This window comes from Camarhynchus parvulus, chromosome 10, assembly GCF_901933205.1.
Source record: "Camarhynchus parvulus chromosome 10, STF_HiC, whole genome shotgun sequence".
NCBI classification, from domain to species: Eukaryota; Metazoa; Chordata; class Aves; order Passeriformes; family Thraupidae; genus Camarhynchus; species Camarhynchus parvulus.
In genome coordinates, this window is record NC_044580.1 from 7521175 (window position 1) to 7544580 (window position 23406).

General features: G+C 37.6%; 2 protein-coding genes across 6 annotated transcripts in view; one reads left to right on the forward strand and one right to left on the reverse strand.

Annotated features, from left to right (window-relative positions):
• CCPG1 (cell cycle progression 1) lies at positions 1-21526 on the forward strand. Of its 4 annotated transcripts, none has more exons than XM_030955039.1 (10): positions 1-107; positions 2071-2118; positions 4681-4804; positions 8669-8783; positions 9274-9353; positions 9557-9764; positions 13779-14039; positions 17039-17160; positions 18159-19570; positions 20742-21526. In XM_030955039.1, exons 3-10 carry the CDS (start codon positions 4745-4747, stop codon positions 20917-20919), a joined length of 2436 nt encoding a protein of 811 aa, XP_030810899.1. In that variant the 5' UTR covers positions 1-107; positions 2071-2118; positions 4681-4744; the 3' UTR covers positions 20920-21526. The 4 variants fall into 4 exon arrangements, with proteins under 4 accessions (XP_030810899.1, XP_030810898.1, XP_030810900.1 ...); XM_030955038.1 differs by having other exon boundaries at positions 4733-4804; XM_030955040.1 differs by lacking the exon at positions 2071-2118 and having other exon boundaries at positions 19-107; positions 4733-4804.
• The window catches only part of PIGB (phosphatidylinositol glycan anchor biosynthesis class B), a 7715-nt gene continuing 5782 nt past the window's right edge, over positions 21474-23406 (reverse strand). For both annotated transcript variants that reach the window (XM_030955043.1, XM_030955042.1), the window contains exons 11-12: positions 22514-22694; positions 21474-21950 (exon numbers count right to left, since the gene is read on the reverse strand). In XM_030955043.1, coding sequence (XP_030810903.1) covers positions 21819-21950; positions 22514-22694 — 313 coding nt within the window. In that variant the 3' untranslated portion in view covers positions 21474-21818. The remainder of the gene's footprint in view (positions 21951-22513; positions 22695-23406) is intronic.

A 23406-nucleotide genomic window follows, 5' to 3' on the forward strand; every position in this document is an offset into this window, starting at 1 on the left:
CGCGCGCAGGCGCCGGCCCGGGCGGGCCGGGTTGTTTGTGACGGCGTCACCGGCGGCTGCGGCCGCGGCCCCTCGTCCGTGCCGGGCCCCGCGAGGGCCGCGCTCAGGTAGGCGGCGGGACCGGCCCGCGGGGGCGGCCGCCCTGCCCCGGCCCGGCCGCGGGGAGCTCCGGGGGCGCGGCGGCTGCCGCGGGGAGGGGCCGCCCGGAGCGGGGCAGAACCCGGGGCGCCGGGGCCGGGGCCGGGCGGCCGTTCCTGGAGCGGGCAGCGGGTGAGCGGGGCCGCGCGGGACCGCGGCGCCGCTCGGGGGGCGAGCGGGCTCCGGGCAGCGGTCACCGCCGTGCCGGCCCCGGACGCTGGCGATTGCCAAGTTCCTTCTCTGTCAGCGTCTGCCGCTGCCTCGGCGGCTGATGCAAGGTGCTCTGTTTCATAAACACTGCGCTGGCGCTTTAACTGCGCTGGCGCCGAGCCACGCTCCGCTTCAGGTGCGCTCCAGGAACACCTGCGCCGTACAGGGGGTAGGGACTGAGCAGGGAATGCCCAGCCTTGCGGGAGTCTGGCTTTCCTTCATAACAAGGAAATATTCTATATTCAGAATGGGTTGCTAAATATATTCTAAGCGAAGAATGTTACTTAGGGGAAGAAATTACCACTTAGTAGAAATAATAAACTTCCACGAGAAGTTTAATAGCACTGATGTCACAGACATCCTTTTCACTAAAATCCTTTCTTTAGGATTTTTTCCTTCTGAGAAGCTGTGGCCTCAGAAACAAGTGTGAACAATAGGTTATCTGCTGCTGTGGAATGCAACAGGTCCGTCTGGGTTGGCCCAGCTTGGATGTTTAGAAATAATGGCCAGTCCAGAACGGAGCTCTCTCGGACACAGTCCGAGAGAGTGGCGTTTGTTATTCATTCTTTACTTTTCTATTCTTAGCTTAGTAAGCTTCTGAAAAGCTCTCCTGCTTTTTCTTTGTAGTATAGTTATAATGTAGTATATATATATCATAAAATAATAAATCAAGCCTTCTGATCATGGAGTCAAGGATCTTGTCTCTTCCTTCACCCAAAAACCCTTGTGACCACTGTCACACGCTGAACCTCTTTTTATTTCTGTTGTGCAACAAAGAATCAACTGTAGAAGAGAACGGAGAGTTTTTACTTGGAATGACAACACAGCAAACTCTGTAGAACACATTCATATTCCTCTTGGTGCCCATTACTCATCTTTGTCAATACTTATTGAAGGTTATTTTTTTAGTCTAGGAAATCTTTTTTTAATATGATTGACCTTAAGGGTTTATTTAGACTGGAGTGGTCCTTCTGTTTAAGACTGGTATTTATTTTACTTCACAGTAGATAAATAGGATGTGGTATCTCAGATTTATTTTTATATACATATTTGGGATAACTTGGTATTGTGTTATCAACAATACATATGGTTGTAAGCTTTTCCACCTTGTGCTTCTGGTTTACATTTCACTAAGGATAGGAAAATAGTTAATACTTCTGAGTTCCTGCTCCCCTTCCCAAAATGCATACAAATTGCACTCTGAGCATAATGGATATTTAATTTGTCCACACAGAAATTAAGAAGGTGATGCCAGAAGTGGCAATGAAGATACACAGTGAGCATACAAAACCAATGCACCACGGGATTGGTTTTGGTTGGGTTTTTCCCCAGTCTTTCCTTCTGGCTTGGCCTGGCGTACAGGAGACCTGTACCACCCTAGTGTATCCTCCAGTTATCCCTGCTGTTACTGGACTAGAGCCCATTCGTGTCATCTTGATTCATTAGGAAGTTTGAAGGCTTTATGTCTTTTTAATTCCTGCTCAAAGCTATCTTTTTTAAAAAGTTGCTTTCAGGAAGACAGTGGCAGCATTTCCAGCCCCTTTAGGCTGGCTGGAGAAACATATTGGTTCTTAGTTGGTCTTTGTCATTTGCTGGAGAAGCAAACTGGAGAAGAATTTGTGAGTGGGTTCAAATTAGTCTTCTGTTTTTCAGTGTACTTAAGGGATTGAATTTGACCTTGGATTGAGTTATGATTATGTGCATTTTATTAATCTGTTACAGAAATAAGCTGTTTAGCTGATGATTGAAGTTTAGGAACACTGTACCAAGGTAATTTTTTTATTAAAGCTTATAGGTCTTTTTGATCTTTTAGATCTGAGTAATAAAGTGTTTTAAATTTGGTAACTGTTTTACATGTGTATGTTTGCTGAATATATCTGTAGGAATGCATTTAGCCTAGAGATGCTCTTCAGTCTGATGCCGAGCTATCTATCTATTGTAACTTGGCTAAATTTAGCAGTTCTAAGCATAAACCTTAGTGTTCTTCTGATTATTCTTTTAAAAAATCCATTATTTTTCTTAATATTAAAATATTTAATATTTAAAATTATTAATTGAAATACTAATATAAAATATTTTCTGTTTTGGTGGTTTGTCACCTGTATGCAGGTAAATGTGCACTTTTGGTGTAGTATTCTGGTTGAATATAAATAAATAACTTCTAACTCAAGGCCATTTATCAAGACAAGCAAGCAATAGGAAATGATGATTGTTTGTCTGCTTGTTTCTCTGTTTGTTTATTTAATGTGTTTTGATGATGTTGGTACCCAGGGAGGTCTTGAACTTTTGTGTGGGATGGGAAGACAGGTGTTTATGTGGAGCCCAAAGCCACGGTTGTATGTTCAGAGCAGAAGATGCCTTTGTGCTTCTGCAGTTACCTGTCATTGTGTTTTTGGCAGGACAGGGAGAGCAGGATGGTGTCTCTGTTGTGTTCACCAGGCCCAGGGTGAAATGCTGAGTTAGCTGGAGGAAGAGAGATGTTGCAATGTCCAGCACAGAGTCTGCTGTGACAATTTGGGATTTCAAAATCTGTAGATGCACTGGTATCAAACTGTACTGGTGCCCTGAGGTTGTCTTTTAAGAATTCAGATTTTGCAAGGCAGCCAGTGATATTTCTGCCAGGTGACGAGTACTGGTGCTGGGAGTTCCCTTCCTGTGAAAGGAATGCTGCTGCTCCTGGATGCCCAGTCAAATTTAGAGTAATTAATGACAGCAAGCAGATGTCGTTGTCACATGTCAGCTCTGAACTTCATCTTAGCCATTTGGGCATTTGTTATTTTGATGATTGAAGAAGTATAATTTAAAAATAAATCACAATTAAAAAAAAATTGATCCTTTTATGCAGTGTGATTTAAAAAAACCCAAACAACTCAAACCAAAATAGATTTCTTCCCACCCCCTCCCAACCTGACATACCCTGGTTGAGATTCCAGGAAAAGCACTAATGGAGGAACAAAAATATCTACAGGAAAATGACAACCATATTTAAAGTAGGGCTTTATAAAAACCCAGAAATTCAGTTTCTCTCTAAGTTTCATACCTAAGTTGATTGTTAGTGAATATTTGTGCTTAAACTGTTGTTGTGATTGTCAACATTGCCTTTTTTTTAACAGAGGAACTGTAAATATATTAGTAGGAGTTGATGAGAAAATAGTTTTATCTTAGAAAAACATGCAGTAACTACCATAATGCAGAGATATGAGACACATGTTTACTGTGCTTTGAGAGAAACCTAAATGGAATTGGGGGTTTTATATTTTGTTGCGCCAATTTCTAGCCACACTGGTGTACTTAGATGTTCTCATTCAAAGTTTTATATATAATTTCTGTGTTAAGAAACCAGGAGTGAAGACAGGACTGATAATAAAGTAGAGAGCAAATAAATTTAAACACATAGATGCTTTCCTCTGTGTTCTTACTGGAATTAACTCAGAGTGGGAAATAAAGCAGGTGTCTGAAATTCTGTGATAAAAGCTTTATTGAACCATGACTTCATTGGCTGTTTTATTATGTTGATTCATAATATAACTGCTTTTGGAATATTTTTCCCACCAAGATGAATCCATAGTAAATTTTATATGACAATTCAATATATTTTTTTCAAGGAACAAAAATTGTTTTAAACTTCTTTATAAAGCCTTTTTGCTAGGTCAGGACTTGAAAAAGTGATTGAATATGATGTTAATGAATACTCTGTATTCCTGGTAAATTCCTGTTAAAAAGGAGAAAAGATATACAGGCAGCTGCAGTTCTCTTCTGAAAGTGGCTACCAGTCATCTGGTAATATTATTAAAAAAAAAAATTATACTTTGAGTTATTTTCGTTTTGTTTTTGTAGTTGCCGTGTGCTCTCAATTTTCCTCAGAATCAGTGTGAAGGAGTGAAAGAAACAGGAAACATTGATTTTGCCCAGTAGTTGAAGAAAATTAGTTCCAAAAGATCCTAATCTGTTTCTTCTCAAAAAAACCCTCATGCTGTTTTTCTTGAATAAACTGTAGTTTCTGTGCATGTAACAAAGCAGAAATTATTTCATGTCTTAAAACTTGTGTCTATAGCATCATTGTTTTACTTTAATGATTAATTTATTGACTAGCTTTGTGTGTGTGTTTCTAGTCTAAGAGCTTTTTGGCTGGCTGAAATAAGTATGTGCCTAGCAAAGCTATATTTACTCCAAGTATAAAGATAGTAGGAAATAAGTAGAAAAGAATATATTTTCTTTCTCAACTTTTTTTCTGTTTTTTTTTTCCTCAATTCCAGAATAACAGTTTGTGTGTTGATATATTCTTCTGTAACATCATGATTTCCATTCTTCTGTTTATTTATTTTTCAATAGAGCAGTGAAATTGTGTGTCTTGCATATTGAAAGAGTCTACTTTTACCTGCAGTGTGCTTTGAAAATGTCTGAAAATTCCAGTGACAGTGATTCGTCTTGCGGCTGGACTGTCATCAATCACGAGGTACCCAGTTTCACATTGGTACAGTTCTGTCATCTATAAGCAGCAAAATACTATTTCAGCTTAATAATTCTTGTTTTGTGTGGATCTTGCATACCAACAGAGAATAGAGAAGAGCAATTTAGAAGTAAATTATGAAACTACTATTTTAAAAAGTGTATACTTTTACTATAGTTGATACAGATTTTGATATTTACAAGAATTTTGTTTTCTGCAAAGGTTTTACTTTGAAGAGCTGATAGAATTTTAGTGGCATGCATTCTTCTGTTCCACCCTGCCTGAAAACATTAGCATTCTATGTAACTTGTCTGTTGTTGCTAATATATTTCTTCTCCTCCTGATAAATCTGTACCCTCACCAAAACAAAGAAATTTGGGAATACTGGGCAGGAAAAATATCTTGTGCAGAGGGAATGATTCCATGATTTCCCCAAGTTTTTCTGCCACTAAGGTATCTGATCCTAATTTCAGCAGTGGCTGTACAGGTGCAGCCCTCTGTCCTTACATAGTCTTCCTTACAGAAAATTAGGATAGGGACAAGTGTATATTCCAGCACTATCATGGGACACGTGTCTGGATCTGCTGTTGGGTTCAGAGTTTGCATTGTGTGGATGAAATCAGTGCTGTCAGTGGAGAGCAGGAGTCTTATGGCAAGGTCAGCCCTTAGGTTTGATCAAATGACTGCCCTGACGGTGCTGGTTGACACAGAGCCTTCAACACCTGCTCAGGTACAGCAGACACATGAGTGTAGATAAGAAGAATGTTTTATCTTCCCTTCCCACAGTGGAAGGGTTGCTCAGAACCTCTGAGAAGCCTTTCCTGGCAGTGTGGGTATCCAATATCCTTTCCTCATTTAGTCCTGAGGATTTCTGTATCTCTGCAGGTCTTGGCTGATGTGTGAGTGTAGGATGGGTGGGTTGGTTTGCTTGTTTAGTTTAGTTCTTATGTATTTAGCATTGTCTTGTAAACTGAGGAGGCCATTGAGCCAGAATCCTCGGGACAGATGGATTGACAGTTTTCCTGGAATGACACTTAGTATTGCCTGCATCTACTTGTTGCCTGCCCCAGAAAAGAATTCAAGGACCAATGCTTGGGCTGTTTCATTCAGAGGAGGAAAGTAGGAAAAAATGACTGAAAATCATGCATAGTGTTCATCTTTTCTTCATTGCACACTCCCCTGTTTTGCAGATTATAATGAAAATGGGAAATTTGGAACCAAGCTATTACAAACCTGTGATTGCACTCATGTTTTGACAGTTTGTGTCACAAGTGATACAGTTTGAAGTTTATAAATATTGGGCCATGCTTTCATTTCTGTTGGCAGAAAAGTGGTATTTAAGAGATGGCTGAAACTTCTTTTCCTTGTTTTTGGCTGGATGACAGGTTGGGAATCTTGTCACCAAAAGAAACAGAAAACTCATGCACTCCATTCCTCAAGGCCAAGTGGGCTACAGGAGTGTAACAGGCTGCTGGACTCACAGAGTTCAGATAAAAGTAAAAGGATTTAGAGGTTGAGTTCAGCGGTTGAGTTATTCAGCTGTGAAGTGCAGACTTTATTTTCATTCTTGGGATGGTTATTTTACACTGTAACTGCAAATGAATTATACTGTCTAAATAAGTTAACATAACACAAGATTGTAGGATGGCTGGGATTTGTCTAGTCAAAGCAGAAAAGATTTCTGTGACATGGAGATTTTGTGTTCCCAGTCATTCATCCCTGATTCAGCGAAATAAAAATGGGGCAGCACTGGTGTTTAGGAGCTGCCATTATTACCATTCTTCTGGTAGGACAGCTTTGAATCTGAGCATAAAGAAAGTAGAAATGGATGAGATGGCCAGGTACCCTGCACACAGCTACTACCCATGGAGGGGGGATGTGGACTTCTGTACACTGCAGTGAATTGATCTGGATTTTTAGGACAGGGGTAGAACTGTGAGTTAGACAAATTTGGAGCACTGAAGTATGATTTTCTCACATGCTGTTGTGACCTGTATTGATGATGACACGGTGGAATCTGTTTGTGGACACCTTTTGCAGTGAGTCAGGGGCAGGAAATGGCTGTTGGCCAGGCTTTGGCTGTAGGGAGCTGGCAGCTGTGGGTGCTGCACTGGGTGTGGGCTTTGGACAGAGTCAGAGTGCTCTGCATTGCTGGGCTGCTCCTAAGAAAGGACTTGCTAATTTTGTGTAGGAGGGTAGGGAGGTGACAATATCTTTTCTTGACCTCTTTGCTATTGCTGAGATGGAAGAGTGATGAAGGTCCAGCATCAGATGAAGTGGATCAGGGAGCTCATGCATTCCCACCTGTGTGTGTTACCATGTACTCAGCTAGCCCATTAACTTAGTTTTTTAGCTAAAATTGTAATCTGTCTTAAGCAATACTCCTGATGTTTTTCTTCTTGTGGAGCCTGGGCAAACTGAAATGTTGTTGTTGTTGTTGTTGTTGTTGTTGTTCACAATTTAAGAAATGAAAGTAGTGGTTCTATCACACCAGAGAAAATTGTCACATAAAAAACCTGTATATCTATCTATAAAACCCAGCCAACCCAAAAACCCAAAATAACTTTGTGTTTTCTTTCCTGAGATTTCACTTAGATTATGGTAAATGACTTGTAAATGAGAGGTGAATTTCTGCAAAACACATCAAATCAAAGTTGTGATATTTACGTAGTTGAAAGGGAAAAGGATACAATGTGTTTAAAAAAAGAAAAAATATACACAATGTTTAACAGTTTACCAAAGGAGTTAATTTTTGAAGCCTTTCAAAGAAACATAACTTTGTAACATGATTATAGAATGTATCTTACGAAATTCTTCTTGAGGTGTCTGATCTTCCTGAAGTTCAGTCTCCAGAAAAACAAAAGCATACATGTTTGCTTGAGTCCTGTAATGAGACATCCAGGGAAACTGATCTGGAAGTATTGCTGCTACTGTAATTTCACACCTGCTGTTGCAAAAATAACTATCTCTGTTTACAAAAACAGCTCAACTTATTTATGGATCAGAGTGACTTAGGATTTTTTCAGTTATGTTTTGCATGTTTCTAGTTTGCTAATAGTCTTACTGGTGTCTCATCAGTATTTTTAAACCAAAATTACAATATAAAGATTAAATATTTGGAATTGTCAAGCATATTGCTTGACTTTAGTACCCTGCAGTCTCCTAGTGTTGTTTATTTGCAGCTCCTGTTGTGTTCTGATGTTGTTGTTGCCTGGCAGCTGACTAGTAATGAAGGCTCCTTTCTGGATTAAAGACAGAAGTCCAATCTAGAGTTTGTATAAATATTTGTTTTTGAGGTGTCAGAGATGTACTATATAAGCAGCCTTTCAAAATTTCTCACAGGAGTTGAGATGGAGTGAAGTTATACATAGTTTTTCCTGGTAGTAGTAGTTATTGCAGCTCATGTTGATATGCTTGAAAGTTCTATTTTTGGGAGGGTGAGTGTATATGCATACAATAGATGGACCTGGGAGCAAGAATTAGATCCCATATTCAAAACCTCCTCTGTTTCTCTAAATTCCATTTAATAAACAGGTCTAATAAAGATTATAAAAATAGTTATTTAAAATACTCAGTGTAGTTGTTAATTAGTGCCTCAATTGCTGTCATTTTCCCCCCTTAGAATTGTCCTTGTCTAACTTTTTTTAACCTTGGCCATGAGTACTGCACACTAAGACTTGTTTCACTCTAGTTAATTAGTTGGTATTTCACTTGCTCTTCTTAGCTCAAAGTCATCTTCAGTTTTAAAGGCTCAGTTTTTCTGTTTCTGTTTTTATTACTAATATTCTGTTTTCTTTGTGACCCTTTCTTCCTACTTTACTGTTGGAAACCCCAGTAACTGTAATGTCCATTTAAACTCTTCACCTTCAGGGTTCTGACATAGAGACAGTGACCTCGGAAAATGGAAGCACAAATGACAACCATGAGTTTGTTTCAGAAGAATATGTTTCCTTGCAAGAAGAGGAGCAGGCAATTGATGTGCAAGGTAAGATATTAAAAGAGGAGCAGTTTCATGAAATAGGTCAATATTTGTTGTAGCATTGGCACAAAATTAGTATTTTCAGTAGATTTTTATGTGCTTTTTGGACCTCTGGGTATACCCCTCAGGGTATTTGCTTCACCAGTGTTAAGGAAAATATTAAATCATCGACTTTATAAAAGTATTTTTTCCTGAAATATGTGAAATAAGTAGAATGTCTTTCATTTTGTCCGCACTTTAGATGTGTTATAGAACAGTGTGCACTGGTGTTGCTGTAAGATAGTTTATAGAAGTGTTATTGATAAAAGAAGTATTCCCTAGTAATGTCATAGACCAAATTAGAATAATTTGGAAGGAACCATCAATGGTTGTACTCCTGAAAAAATGACATAATGACACAGAATTTTAGTATTATATGTTTATGGGCATAATTCATGGTTGCTGCTTTTAATCTTATGTTTGTTTGCTTGTTTATTTCCTCTTTTTATTCATCTAGCTCAGTGCAGCAATGATGAAGAGATCCCAGCAGTAGATAATACTCTGTCTGGTTTTGAGGAAGCTCAGACAGTTCCAGAGGTAAATTACATTACAGACTACATTATTCAGAAGCTTCTCTAAGCCCCATCTGTCAGTGGCAAGAAAATTTTTGAAGGCATTAAAATAGAGTCACAAATTTTTCCTTTCCTGAAGTTCCAACAGTTTTTGGTTATTTGTTTGTTTGTTTTAATTATTTCATGTTTTTTGTGTCTGAATAATTCTCACACTGTCCCTTTCCCTAGGAGAATAAAGAAAAAGTTCCTGATGATGGGTCCTGCATTGGAACTATTAGTGATGATTCTGACATTGTTACACTTGAAGCTCCAAAACCAGAAGAAACTCAGAGTCAGGAGGAAGCTCCAGCTGATGGTGAAGAAGCTCAGAGTTCAGAGGATTTTAACATGGGTTCCTCCTCTAGCAGTCAATATGCATTTTCCCATGTAGAAACTGGTAAGTGCAATACAGTCCTAAGCAACTGTGTGCAAAAATGTCAGCAGGGAAAAAACCCAATCCCAGTCTTTGGTTAGGGAGCCCACTTTTTATGGAGAGAAGAAAAAAATAATGGTTTTGTTGAGTGCATATCCAAGTATTTGCAGTCTCTGGAAAAACTCTAGGTGCTCTCTACAATTTTGTCTAAATGTATGTCTGCAATTTTTTAATTGAAAGCAATCTCTTTCATTAATTGTTCACTGTTTTAAATGGAAAGTTAATTTGTAGCATATCTTGGAGAATTAAAATTACTTTTTGTTCACAGAATAATTGTAGGTTTTCTCTTGGCAATATTTTGGGCTTTATATAGAGTTGGCATAAATGGGGGAGAGGATTTTTGGTGCCATGAGGACTAAGCAGTATGACTACAAAAACTTCGTACCACCCTCATAGCTATGTAGTGTATATTTATATATTTAAGATACTGCCAGTGCTTGACTGAAATAAGCAGTGCATTATAATCAGGAGGAAGAGGATGAATATTTGTCCAATGAAGAACCACAAACAAAACCCCAACAAATCCAAACCAAAAACTTCCTGTTTTTTTGCTGTTCTGTAGTTCTGTAGTCTTCCTCTATAATTCTTTTTGGCTGCTTGTTTGTAATCTCTTCTATTGTCTTTGTTCTCTATGATACCTTTGTATTGCTGATTTTTATCTTTCAAATTAAGTTTATTATACAAACAGGATTTTACCTAAAATACTGTTTTATCTTAGAGTAGGATGCAGCATCATTAAATGTTCGTGTATCTGCATTGGAAACAGAAAGTGACAACTTAGCATCTAATTAAAACCAGTGAAGATTTGTAACAAAGTTGTCATCTTTAAGTCTTCTGACTTAAAAATTTAAGTTAAGATTTAGTTGACTTTGTTTTTTTCTTTTAGGGATGAGTTCTAAAAGTGTCTTTTTTTCCCCCCTGTGTTTTTGTACACAAAAGTCAATTGGCTGGAGAAGCTGTGGAAGATTCCTGATTGTGTAAGGGGATGGGGAAATGAGGTGAAAGAGCATGTATCTCGCAGTCTTCCTTTTCAAGGTGGTGTGATTACATTTGATCAGCTTGTGCAAAGCTGATTGCTTAAGGCTTGCATGGAGTGTTCTTACAATTTTTGATAGCAATCTGACTTGATCTTGTCATAGTCATATTCTAGACAGATGCTGAAAGCCAATCTTCACTGAAGAACCTGGCTAAGCTCTCGGTGTCTTATGTGCTTCTTTAAAAAGATGTTAACCTTGCATGTAGGTTTGGAGCAGACATCAGTAAGGTTTGTAATACATTTGAATGTGTGTGCTTGCTTGTTTCAATGGATAGTTCTTGTTGGATTCCAAGCCTACATGTGACTGGCAAAAAGAATTTCTTCCTTCTAACATAAGCTGATTTCAGCATGGCCTTTAGTGCTGGGCATTCAACTGATCAAGTATTGCAGAAAATGGCAGGAGTACTTTTGCAAGTGTTTTAAATGCTGAAGTTTTAGAGGTGACAAAAAGTGGCAACAGAAATCTTTGCCATCCACTTCCTGTTGAGTGTTCTTTTGTGTTAGAAAAGGATGAGCCTCAGATTCTTCCCAATGTAGATACTAAAGCATTCTACAAGGATTTTCTGCCTCTTTTTGCAAACCAGTTCCTGTTTAGATTGCCTTCATTATGCAAACAGAAATGTTTTAACATTGCTTCATAAATGAAGTTCAGCAGAAGTACCCATATGCTACAGTGAACTGTAGCTAAGCTATGTCTGCGCAGAAATGTCAACTGACTTAATCTGATTGCTGGTATAGATCTGACACTTCAAAATCACAGTAGAAAGTAGAATTTTGGGCTGCTATTGTGGTCACACTTGGTTTCATTTGTAGTCATTTCCATCCTGGTACTATTAGAGCACAGCTTTGTACTGAATTCTTACAGCAGCTGTAAGGCAGTGTCATTCTTGCCTGGAAATGTAATTGCTGTTGACAACTTGGCTGTAAGTGCTTATGAATGGCTTTAAGTATCTTACAGCATTTTTCTTTCTGATTGTATTTTTTTTCTCCTTTCCTATTCTTTGCTGTCCAGTGTGTATCAGAGAATTTTCCCATTTGGCTAGAAGCAGCTCTTGTTCCTTAACCACTTTGGTATTCCATGTGTGTAAGCTTCTTTGGTTGTTGAAAAACCCTAAAAAACCCCACAGATGAGCAAGAAACACATCTCCTTACTAAGTTTGTCCTGTATATTTTTCTATAATGTCTGACCTCTGCATTCTAGGAATGCATTCTGAATGTTTGCCTTTGTTTTCCAGGATTGGGAAGTATGCATCTGCCTAAATGACTGGGTCTAAATGGTGTCCTTCTCTACTAAGCTATAGAAATTCATTTAAGTGTCTGCATGTCCAACTCACTGTTTAAGTCTGGTTTGACTGATTTACTAAAATGGAGTTTTTTATTAAGGGAGAAAGTTGTCTTTCATAATCTGTCATGTTGCTTGTCCATGGACCTAGAAATTAGAAGTGTTCCAGATGCTAATTGATAATCTTTTCTGGGCTTGATGCAATCACCTCTATCAAGGTGTAATTTATTTTAAGTGAAAATCTTAAGTGGTAGTGCATTTTATAGATAACAGCTAGCATTGCTTGGCATTGTTGTCTGTTCAGTGGTGTGTGCATGGCTTTGCTCAAACAAATGACTTTTCAATTGTGAACTGTTCAAGGACAGACTTTCTATATTTGTATTTTTACATTCTGAGTAATGATGTCTGATAAGAGAATGAATAACCATATTTCTAGGAGGGACATTAACATTGGGTGACTGTGAGCAGCAAAATTAGTGTCCAAACAGGAGCACTTTGTCATGTCTAGAGACTTCACTGATCCCATTGAATTTATTCCAGACTTATGAATTAGGTACAGAATGTAGATACTTCAAAGCTAGTTTTCCACCCTACTGCTACTTCTCCTTGAGATTTACCTTGCACGTGAAAGTTACATTTTTAAAGGAGGGAGATTAAATAATAATTACTTATATACTGCATTATATAAATCTATTTACAGTATATGCAGCAAACATTTGTACAACTGGGAACAAGAAATTACAGCTCTGTTGTTATTTTCCTGGTTAGAATATGTGGCTTTTGAGCCATTAGAACATGAACATATAAATGGTATTATAAATATAATCTTGCAAAAATTCTATAAAAGGTATTTTTTTAAGGTTAGAATTTGTTCTTATCACAAATCTTGTCCAGTTTACCAAAACTTCAGTCAGATAATAGAAGAGTGTTGGGAAAGAACTAACAGAAAAGCACTTGAGTGGATTTTTTCCTCTGCAGTAGTGGTTGAAAATGGCTTTTTTGAAAGGTGGGTAAAGATGTTAACAGGCAGTATATGGTAGATATTAAAAGTAAACAAAATTGCATATTTAAATAAATTTATGTATTGATTTTGAATATTTCTAATAGCTACATTAATGGAACTGTAACAGAATTTTTTCTGCAGTTGCATGCAGATCACCAAATGAAATTTTTTGAGAGTATGTAACAAAACCATGTCTGTCTTCTAGGAGGCTTTCTTTTAGCAAGCCTTTATATTACTCTTTCATTATTAAGTATTTCAGTTTTAATAGCTGCAAGAGAAGGAAAACAGAATTCTTTGTCTTTTTACTTCACAAGAATTTGCAGGGGCAGTACATGTAGATGCTTTAGGAGGCAGGGTTGACTGAAACACTTTTTAAGGAGTGAATGATAAGGTATGGGGAAGTGCCATACAGCTTTTTAGTGATGATTTCTTGATTCTCTATCATTTAATTTTAAAAAATTAATTTTTAACTTTGAAGAGCACACATTCCTTGCATAATTTCCAGCACAAACTATATAATTAGAATTTTAATTTCGTTTTGTCAATGTTCTCAAACACCAAATCTATTTTACGTAAATATTGCGGATCTTGATAGTCATTTTGCTCTTTACCACAGTACTCAATGCATTTTAACCACGGCTGTATGTTGCTTTTCAGTGTTCTCCTCCCAGGCCAGCCCCGAGGAGTCGAGCAGCGACGAAAGCAGCAGCCAGGGCAGCCCGGCCGTGCGCAAGCGGCGCCCGCGGCGGCGCGGGGTGTCCGGCTCCGAGCCCGAGGGGGCGGCACCGGCACCGGCCGAGCCCGAGGCGGAGCCGCCCCGGGACGAGCAGCAGCAGCGGCAGTTCGGCAGCGGCCTCAACAGGTGCATCGTCCTGGCGCTGGTGATCGCCATCAGCATGGGCTTTGGGCACTTCTACGGTGAGTTCAGGGAGAGCAGAGCACACACAGTGCGCATCTTGTGCAGCAAATGCTGTTTTATTGTGGCTCCGATGTTTTATCTTGTTCTCTGCTGACAACCTAAGCCTGAAGATGAGAGAAAGCATCTGCAGCTGTAGTGGTAATACAGGGAGGTCCTTCAGCAGTGCAGCTGTATGTAATATACACTACTTTGTACAGTAATGGGGTAAATAGTGATTTTTCCTGAGTAGCTCTAGTTTTATATGAAAATATGCCTTTCTAAAAAGACATGTGATTCATTGGAGATGGGGATATCATTCTCTTTGGATTTTGTGTTGACCGATTGTTAGGGATTTCAATCTTGGCACTTCTTTTGAGATTTATATTAATTTTCACTTGATCCCATTTTTTTTTATTTTAGGTAAACCTGAAGGTAAGAGCCTTGAGTGATGTACTGTGGATGCTGTGCTTGCGCTCAGATTTACTTCTTAAACCATGCGTGTGTATGTGTACACACACATCCATATATGTATGCATACTTACATTGGGAAAATAAAACAATGAATCAGGATAAAACAAAGTCTCAGGAATTGCTAACATGTGTGGGATTATAGGAGCAACTAAGCCAATCATACAAACTCATTTTATGTAGTAGTTACTGGTGTGAAAACTGCTTGATGAGCATTGGCATGCTAGAGGCATAGAGGAGCCCAGTGACCACACCAGTCTGTGGTAGTGCTTGTGGGGGAACATGAGATCTCAGTTGATAATCACTTCACTGTATTTAGTTTGGTGTCAATAATAAATACTATCTTTTTAAAGAACTTGGAGATCTGTGGATGAAAGATACACTTTGAACGTGGACTCAAGTTAATACATTTTTTAAGGAATTCACTTGTTCATTCATTGAATCTGAACTTCTAAATAAAAATTGTCATCATTGATGACAGTGATGGCAGCATTTTTCAGCAGAAGGAAGGCAACTCTGTGTGGCTTCAGTTTTTGCTTCTTCAGGTGAAAGTTCTTCATGGTTATGGGATAACTTATCTTTCTACCACTAGAAAGAAAGTGAAGTTCTGCTTCCATCTTCCTGTTTTTAGGTTTGTTTTTTTTTCCAACACAAACTTGCAGGGAGAATCCATCTCTCTAGAGGACTACTTTGTAATTTTGTGGTTCAGATTGGAATGAATGTTTCCCACAGCACTCTTCTACTGTTGGCTAATTGTCATGTAAGAGGATTGAAAGTGTAACTTTTTTTAAAATTACTTTCCTTTTTTTGGGTCAATATCAGGATAATATTTTCTGTTTAGCTAGAGCTCTAGGACCCCCTTAAGACTTTCAGAGATGCAGAAAGCAAGTAGATTAGATTACTTAGATTAATTAATAGATTTTAATCAACAACTATATCCTAATCAATATTAAACTGAGTTAACTGGTTTTGTGATGCTCTAGGAAGGAGAACTGAATGAAGGCCAACTTTTCAGGTAACAGGTGAAGCTTAAATTAGGTAGAAGGTCCTTGCCAGAAAAATGTCTCCTTATGGACATTCAGATATTTAATTTTTTTCTTTAACCAGAAACTGCAAGGGGAACTATAGCTATAATGCTAGGGATTTGGATTGGTTACTTAAAGAATCTGAAGCATACTGTGACTTAGAGTACCAGCTGGAAACACAAACCAATTACTGAGGAATGGCACCTCAATATGTTAATTTTTAGTGTTGCTAAATGTCATTTTTGCTTATTGTACTTAAATTAGGATTTTTGATAAGGAGAGAAAGAGAGCTTTAAGTGTTTTCTGCAATTCAGGTTCTACCCAACATAAGCCCTTTATGCTAAATGATGATTTTTCAGTTGCAGGCTTTAGATCGTTAGGATTGATGGACTTCCTCAAAAGTATCTATAAAGATAAATATTAAAACCAAATTTACTGTCAGTATACTTAAATTCATTTATGAAAGGATCTGTGCTCTCAAGTCTGCAGACTTAAAATCATTGCTGTAAAAATGTTGCCTTTGCTTAGCTGAATTGAACTATTATAGTTCAGCTTGGTTTAACAGAACAGTCTTTTTTTAAGGTCACACTTGACAATAGATAAAAAAGAAGAGAGCACAAAACATTCATCAGTGTAAGTGTACTTAGAGTATTTCTTCTGTTTACAATATGTCTCCCCCTGCCTTTAAATACAGAAATAGATCTCTGATTATGGTGCAATGGTTTTGAAAGAAATACCTAAAAATTGCTGTTGCCTTCTTCTCTAGAGTCAATTCAAGAGAATCTTAAAAGCAAATATATAAAAACTACATCAGTGTTAGGATTTAGCGAACATGTGTTAGGTGAGGAAGTACCAGTCAAGAAGCTGTTCTTGACAAAGAAAATTTGGTGGCTAGTATGGCAGAGATACTTTTTCTGAAAACCAGGGTGTCTCAGCCTTTGTCTGACAGTTGAAAAACAGGACACTTGCTTACTCTGCAGCCTTTGCTTATGGATAGGAAGGGCAAGACAGGGCCTGAAATACTTGCTGCTTTGTGAGCAGTGTGTAATAATTGTATTTCTGCATGAATATTTAAACACTGTGATAATACCCTCTTATTCATGTAATTCAATTAACAGTCAAGGTTGGAGTTCTGAAGTGGATAATGCATGGTCCAATAGTCTCCCTTTTATCCTGGTTGATTAGCATGTTTCTAAAAAACTTACAGAGAAGTCACAAAATATTCTTTCCTGCATTACTTGCTTGTTTGGATCTAACTTATTTCTATGTAGTCTTCCAAAATTCCTTTATTTATTATTAATGAAAAAAACAGTGTAGAAGCAAATTTTTGGGTCTGAGAAATGGTTTATCATTGAAGGAAACAATTCTGTTACAGCTAAAGTTACTGGTAAGGACAGGGCTGAAATGGCAAGGTAAGAGTGCTTTTCAATTTGCAAAGAGAATGAAGATAATGTTTAGGTTCCTCTGTTCCTCTAACTGCTTACTCTAAGTCAGTCTATCAAAAGAAACTTTTTTTATCTTTGTAGGTACAGTGCAGATCCAGAAACGGCAGCAGCTGGTGACAAAGACACGTGAATTAAAAGATCTGAAAGATGACCTTTACCAGTGCCAACAAGAGCAAGGAGATCAAGTGCACCACAAAGGGGGGGTAGGTGTGAGCTTAGCTGAAGTCATTGCATAATTCTGTTATGTGTGTATTTTGCTCAAAGTGAAATTAATTTCTCACAGAAATCCATTAAATTTTTGTCTTTAGCAAGTTCTTTCAGAGAACTTTCTCCATGATTATTGACAAGTATTTATGTTAACTGAATTTGCTCTTTGAATGTGTTTAAACATACTGGGGTTTATGTCTGTAGTCTAGGAGTTATCTGGACACAGAGACTGTTTCCCTGTGATACAGTGCCAGGTTGTCATCAATGAGGACAACTGAAGTAGAAAATGCTTGTAAAAACATGTTGAACCTACAGGTTTTGTGAATTTCCTTTCTAAATTATCAATAGTTATTAATTTTTTGAATACTTAAGCCATACTTCTGGTTTTTTACTGTTGCATCATCCAGAGAGAAGATTAGGGAGTGGGGTTTTTTTTAGGTTTTCTTTTATGTGTCTGTTAGCAGCATTTGTCATAATTCAGTATGTTCTAGAGCTTGTCAATGATGCCAAAAGACTAGAGAGCTCTTTTTGTGTTAGTGTATAGTTACACAAACAGTATTTTCAGATTTGGTTCAAAATCAGTTTGTGAATTTCTGCCCCAACAGCTAAATGCCTTTGCTTCTGCTAATTTTTTGGTAATCTGTAAATCCAGTTTGCTGAACATAAATCAACAGCAAAGTTGCACATTTTGATTTCCTTTGAAGATGTTAGAATTCATGTACCTAACTGACTATTCTTTAGCTAGTTAAACCAATACAAGTGAGGGGTGATGACCTCTGGCTGGCTGGGAGAGTTTCTCACATGGTGTTTGTTGCCAAGAACGTGTGTGATAAACAAACCAGCTCTATTTTTGCATCTTGGCTGTGCATGTTTCATTGCATCCAGAATAACAAGTAAGCTCTGTTTGGGCTACCTTGCTTTTTCGTCTTTCTAGCTAAAATTGTAACAATTCTCATTGTAGTATTTCTGCTTGTTTTCTTTTTGTTTCTTTTAGTCACTCAAGGGAGATCTTGACACATGTTTGACCTTTACTGAGGTGGAGAAGAAATCCTTTGATTCTCAAAAAAAAAGTCTTGCTGCAGAAAATCAGCACTTAAGAGAATCTCTAGAGAAAGAAGAAAAAGCTTTGGCCTCACTTCAAGAAGAATTAAGGAAGCTAAGACAACAAATTAGAAACTTAGAAGATAAAGGTAGTAGCAGTGAATCTATTGTAATAGAAAATCAGAAACTAAGGGAGCATTTGGAAGAGGAAAAGCAAAGGAACAGCAATTTTCTCAGGCAAAAGGAAACACTCTTTGCGGAGGCACAGATGCTAAGGCGAGAACTGGACAAAGAACGTCATGTTACAGAAGCTCTGAAGAAAGAACTAGAACACTTAAGTTCTCGTCAAGCACCTCACAGTGCTGCTGCTGCTGATGATGAGACATTAAGAGAAAATCAAGAAATAGAAACTCTGAGAGGAAGACTGGCAGAACTAGAAAAGAAGCTGAACTTTGAGCAACAACGCTCTGACTTATGGGAGAAGCTGTATGTTGAAGCAAAAGACCAGTCTGAAAAACAAGAAATTTATGAAAGTGGACAAAAGAAAGGTGCTAAAGGGCAAAGTAAGAGTAGAAAGAAATCAAAGGAGACATTTTTTGGTTCAGTTAAAGAAACTTTTGATGCTATGAAAAATTCCACAAAAGAGTTTGTAAGACACCACAAAGAAAAGATTAAGCAGGCTAAAGAAGCAGTGAAAGAAAACTTGAAAAAATTCTCTGATTCTGTAAAGTCTACATTCAGACACTTCAAAGATACCACAAAAAACATCTTTGATGAAAAAGAGAAGTCATCAAGTGATAAAAGATATGAGGCAAACAAGAAAGCTCGAACTTTTTACCGAGACCATAACTCCTACGAGAATCTGAAGCACATGCATTACAGGGGACCTCACATGCCCAAAGAATCCAGAAATGGAAGGAAACATCATTTTACAACATATGAAAAAGATTCAGATTCCCAGAAATGTCTCAATGATCATTTGTGTAATAGAAAACATCAGTTTGCCCTAAAGGGCTGCTCTGGTATTTTTGAATGTGCTCATCAAGAATTCCTTAGTCTCTTTAACAGAGTTTCGGATCCCATCAGGGTGGATGAATTTAATCGGTTAATGAGAAAGTACTTGCAGCAAGTTGTACATAACTTTCATCACTGGAGAGAACTAGAAAATTTCATCAATAAATTTTTTCACAATGGATTGTTTATACATGACCAGATGCTGTTCACTGATTTTGTTAATGACGTCAAGGATTACCTGGAAGATATGAAGGAATACCAAAGTAATAATGAGAAGGTTTTTGAGGATTTGGACAAATATGTCTACAGATACTACTTCCATTATGATAATTCACCCCAGTATGGACCCAGGTTTGTTTCCATGTTTCCTGTACTTGATAACACAGAGAAGTGTTCTTTGTAAGGACAACCAATGTCCTTGTTGTAATGCATGGTCTTTGAGCAGGTATGTGTATGTGTGTGTGTGTATACATATACACACACACATATGCTAGAAGACTTTCTGAAGGACTTAGTGGAAATATTAGATTATGTTATACAAAGTGGATCTGTAGAACCGTTATGTAAATTTTGTCTGTGTGTATATCTGATGTTTCTACTGGGTTCTTTAGAAAACTGGAACTGCCAGTAGGATTTCTTTAGACCAAACAGCCCTGATTGCCTGTCTGATGGAATGAGGAACTGTCTTGGAGCATTAACTGGGGCTTCCTTTTTGTCCTTTGCTGAATGAGGTTTTTGAGTGTATTTAAGGTGTGTCTGAGTTCTGTTCTGGCAGATACATGTCACTACTCTCCTGTAGATTAGTGTAATACTGGGTCAGTCTGTATGCCCAGAGCAGAGCTCATCAGACAGCAGGCTTTAGTTCAGATCCTGACCCTAAGCTTTGTTCAGACTTGCTCACAATGGCCCTTTGTGTCAATTGTTTCCTACATTCCTTTCCTGGATCTGAAGGTGTTCTCAGGACTTTACAAATTTACACTTGAATTATTTATCATTGCATGTACTTTACTGCAGCTCAAGTCTGAACTATTAACTACTTTGGGGTTACTAAGTATTATGTAACGTAGCACTTTCTCCTATTGAAAGGTGAACCATGAGGGTGATAGTCCTATTATCAGCTACCCAGTTCATTTGGTTTTGGCAAACACATAAGTTTATGATTTTATTTATAGTCCATCTTCCTAATTTATTATCAAATGAAATTTATTTTTGAATTAAATACCTAATTTGTGAGAATTTCAGGTTGCAGAAAAACAATTCCAAATTCTTTTACTGATACTGTTATACAAAAGCTTGTGATACCAGCTGCATTTTTATTTTTAGAAAGCATTTCTTTTGTATATACCATCTTATTGGTGATTTAAACAAAGAAATGCCTCCACCATTTTTCTTACAAGCTAATGGACTACTTACTACTGATTTTGTTTTCAATGAACCTCAGCATGTTAAAAGCTGTACTTGAAAATGTAATTGTGTTACAAAATGCTTTTAGTAGTAATAAGCTTTTGTTTACTCCTTGCAGTCGACCTAAAAGACCTTTTACACAAACTGAAAATTCCAGACATGAAAAACAAGCTCAGAAGTACCAACACCGTAATAAAAGAGAAGGTAAATGGCATAAACATGGTCGCACTAATGGAAGACACATGGCAAATCTTGAAATAGAATTGGGGCAACTACCCTTCGATCCAAAATATTGAATAATTTATTGTAAAAATTAAGATTAAAATTCACATGCTCTCTGGAAACTAATTGTTTTTCAACAAAGCAGCAAAATGCAAATTTTTTTTCTGAATAATTTGATTTTTACATATTTTTGTTAACAGGCAGAAGTCAGGCTTTCTGATTTGCATATTCTGTACCGTTGCTTTAACTGTTCTTTGGAAGTGAAGATAGTTTGGGTGCCAGCAGTATTGTTGCAGAAACTAGGCATGCCATGACCTGTGTATGAAAAAATGCTTAATTGCATTCCATTAGTGTAGTTAAAGCTTGAGCCATGCATAATGTACCAACTACTAACTCCAATGTTTGATATACTAACTTCATCTCATCCTTCAAAAAATAGATCAACATTGTGGTAATGTATTTGTTAGTGTTCTGTAACCTTATATTTGCTTCCTGTCTTTGGGGGGGTTCAAGAGCCTGTTGAATTGTGAAGAATTTGCTGTGCTGCATTCTAATCAGCGTGCTGATTTAAACACTTGAAACGTCTTGCATATCTGCATATTGTAGAAGAAAAATAAAAAAAGAGACATTGTGGGTAAAAGTCTTTTATTATAAAAGAAACTCAGCAAAGCTGTACAGTTCTATAAAAACGGTCCAGTCTTGTCCGTATTTTATTGCTTAAGTACTCATATGGTAATTTTGGTCTTCCCAATGATTTCTAGTGTTGTAAGGTGGATCAGGAACACCACCCTGCCCTACTGCTACTGAAGCTGCCTTCAGGAAGAGGTTTTTATGCTTGCAGGCAGCCACTGGCTGCCTCATGGGACTGCCCCAGTTTCAGACTCAGTGCTTTCTCCTTTCTGCAGTGCGAGGTGTAAGCATAGCTACTGCTATGCAAAACTGATCTCCTTAGGTCCGGGCTCTAGCCTGATCTTCAGGGATAATTCATTTCAGTTTTCCTCCTGTAGATGGAGATGTGGCTTCCAACTCGTCCTTGAGGTACATGAGTGTGGAAGATAGTGGCTGTTTTCTCATAGCCCCTTAAAGCTAGAAATGATGATATTTCCTGCAAATGAACGTACATTAATTTCCACAGTAAGAAAACACAGCTGGGAGCATAAGAATAGTGTTCCAAAGTCTCATGACAACCATCAGTTCAACTGTCCCTGGGAAGCTTTATCCTTTATTTTAGGAAAGCCTGCTAGAAAAAGAAGCACTTATCCTGTTTGATCCTGTCTGGAGCAGATATTCACCAGCCACCATTGTTTGAATTCATGGACTTCATTAAAGATTTGAGGGGTTAAAAGGTACTGTGACTGCAGGTGTTTTTAGTTTTCATTGTTGCTTACTTAAAAGTGCAGTTTCTGGGAATAGATGGCACATTTGTTTTAACATTACTTTGTGGCCTGTAGAATTTGCACAGAGGAAAGGACATACATGAACATTAAATACATAGCAGTGGAATGATTTCAATAATCTTATTATGGGCCAGAGGGGTCAATTTTAATATAAGCTATGTTTTAAAAAGTTGTGAACAACAATTTTCAAAAATTTTAACTATAACTCTTCCCTAATTTATTTTGTAACTTATCCTCAGAAGCAGTTTGTTTCATCTTGGTGTTACCATACCTGTTCTAGCACATTGAAGAGGATCAAGTGACTGGGTAATAATGTGTCATTGTAAAACTCCTTGTTCAGCCAGCCAAGTGGGTTAGAGTAAAACACATCTGCTTCATCAACGTAGCTCACATTGCCAGTTAGGTCTGGGGGACACTGAAGGAATCTCATTTTTAGAGGACAGTGAACATGACTAGGGAGAAAAACAAAAACACATTTCATGATAAACTGACCAGAATCAGAGATTTGAAATGACTCATCACTTCAAAAGACACCTCAGTCAAAACAAAAATCAATTACATTTTTTTCCTCAGAGTAGTACTTTCTTCCCTTCAATACTTCATATGAAAGCAAAGTAGAGCAAGCAGACTCAGCTCCAAACTGCTGGGACTGTGTTGTTAGCAGTTAACAGAAAATACATTTATCTTAATAAAAATACCATTTGCACAACATCAGTTTCTTAAAAAGGTACTTTTCTATATCAGCTTCACTAGTTATATCTGCTTTAACATTTTGTTTACTTGCCAGGATCTACTGAAAACCTTTTGCAGTGACCTACGTAACTGTTGTAATGACATTTCTTTACTGCCTAGCAGCAGAAGTAAAATTAATAATTTTGATTGTAACAATTAGTGTTTAATTTTGTTAAAAATGTTATCATAATGAAGAAGTGTGACATACTTAACGAAGTCATTAGACTTACTGCATATCCTCATACGAAGCTATATCACAAAAATGAGTAAAGCTTAGATGCTGAATTTTATTCTGTGGTATAAACATTTGGCTCATGTCCCCTATTCACTCTGTATTAACTGTATGAAAAATCAAAACTCTTCCTGTATACATTTATATATCTCAATTTATTAAGCCTTGGAAAAAGGAAATCTTGATTTCTGATTAAGAGT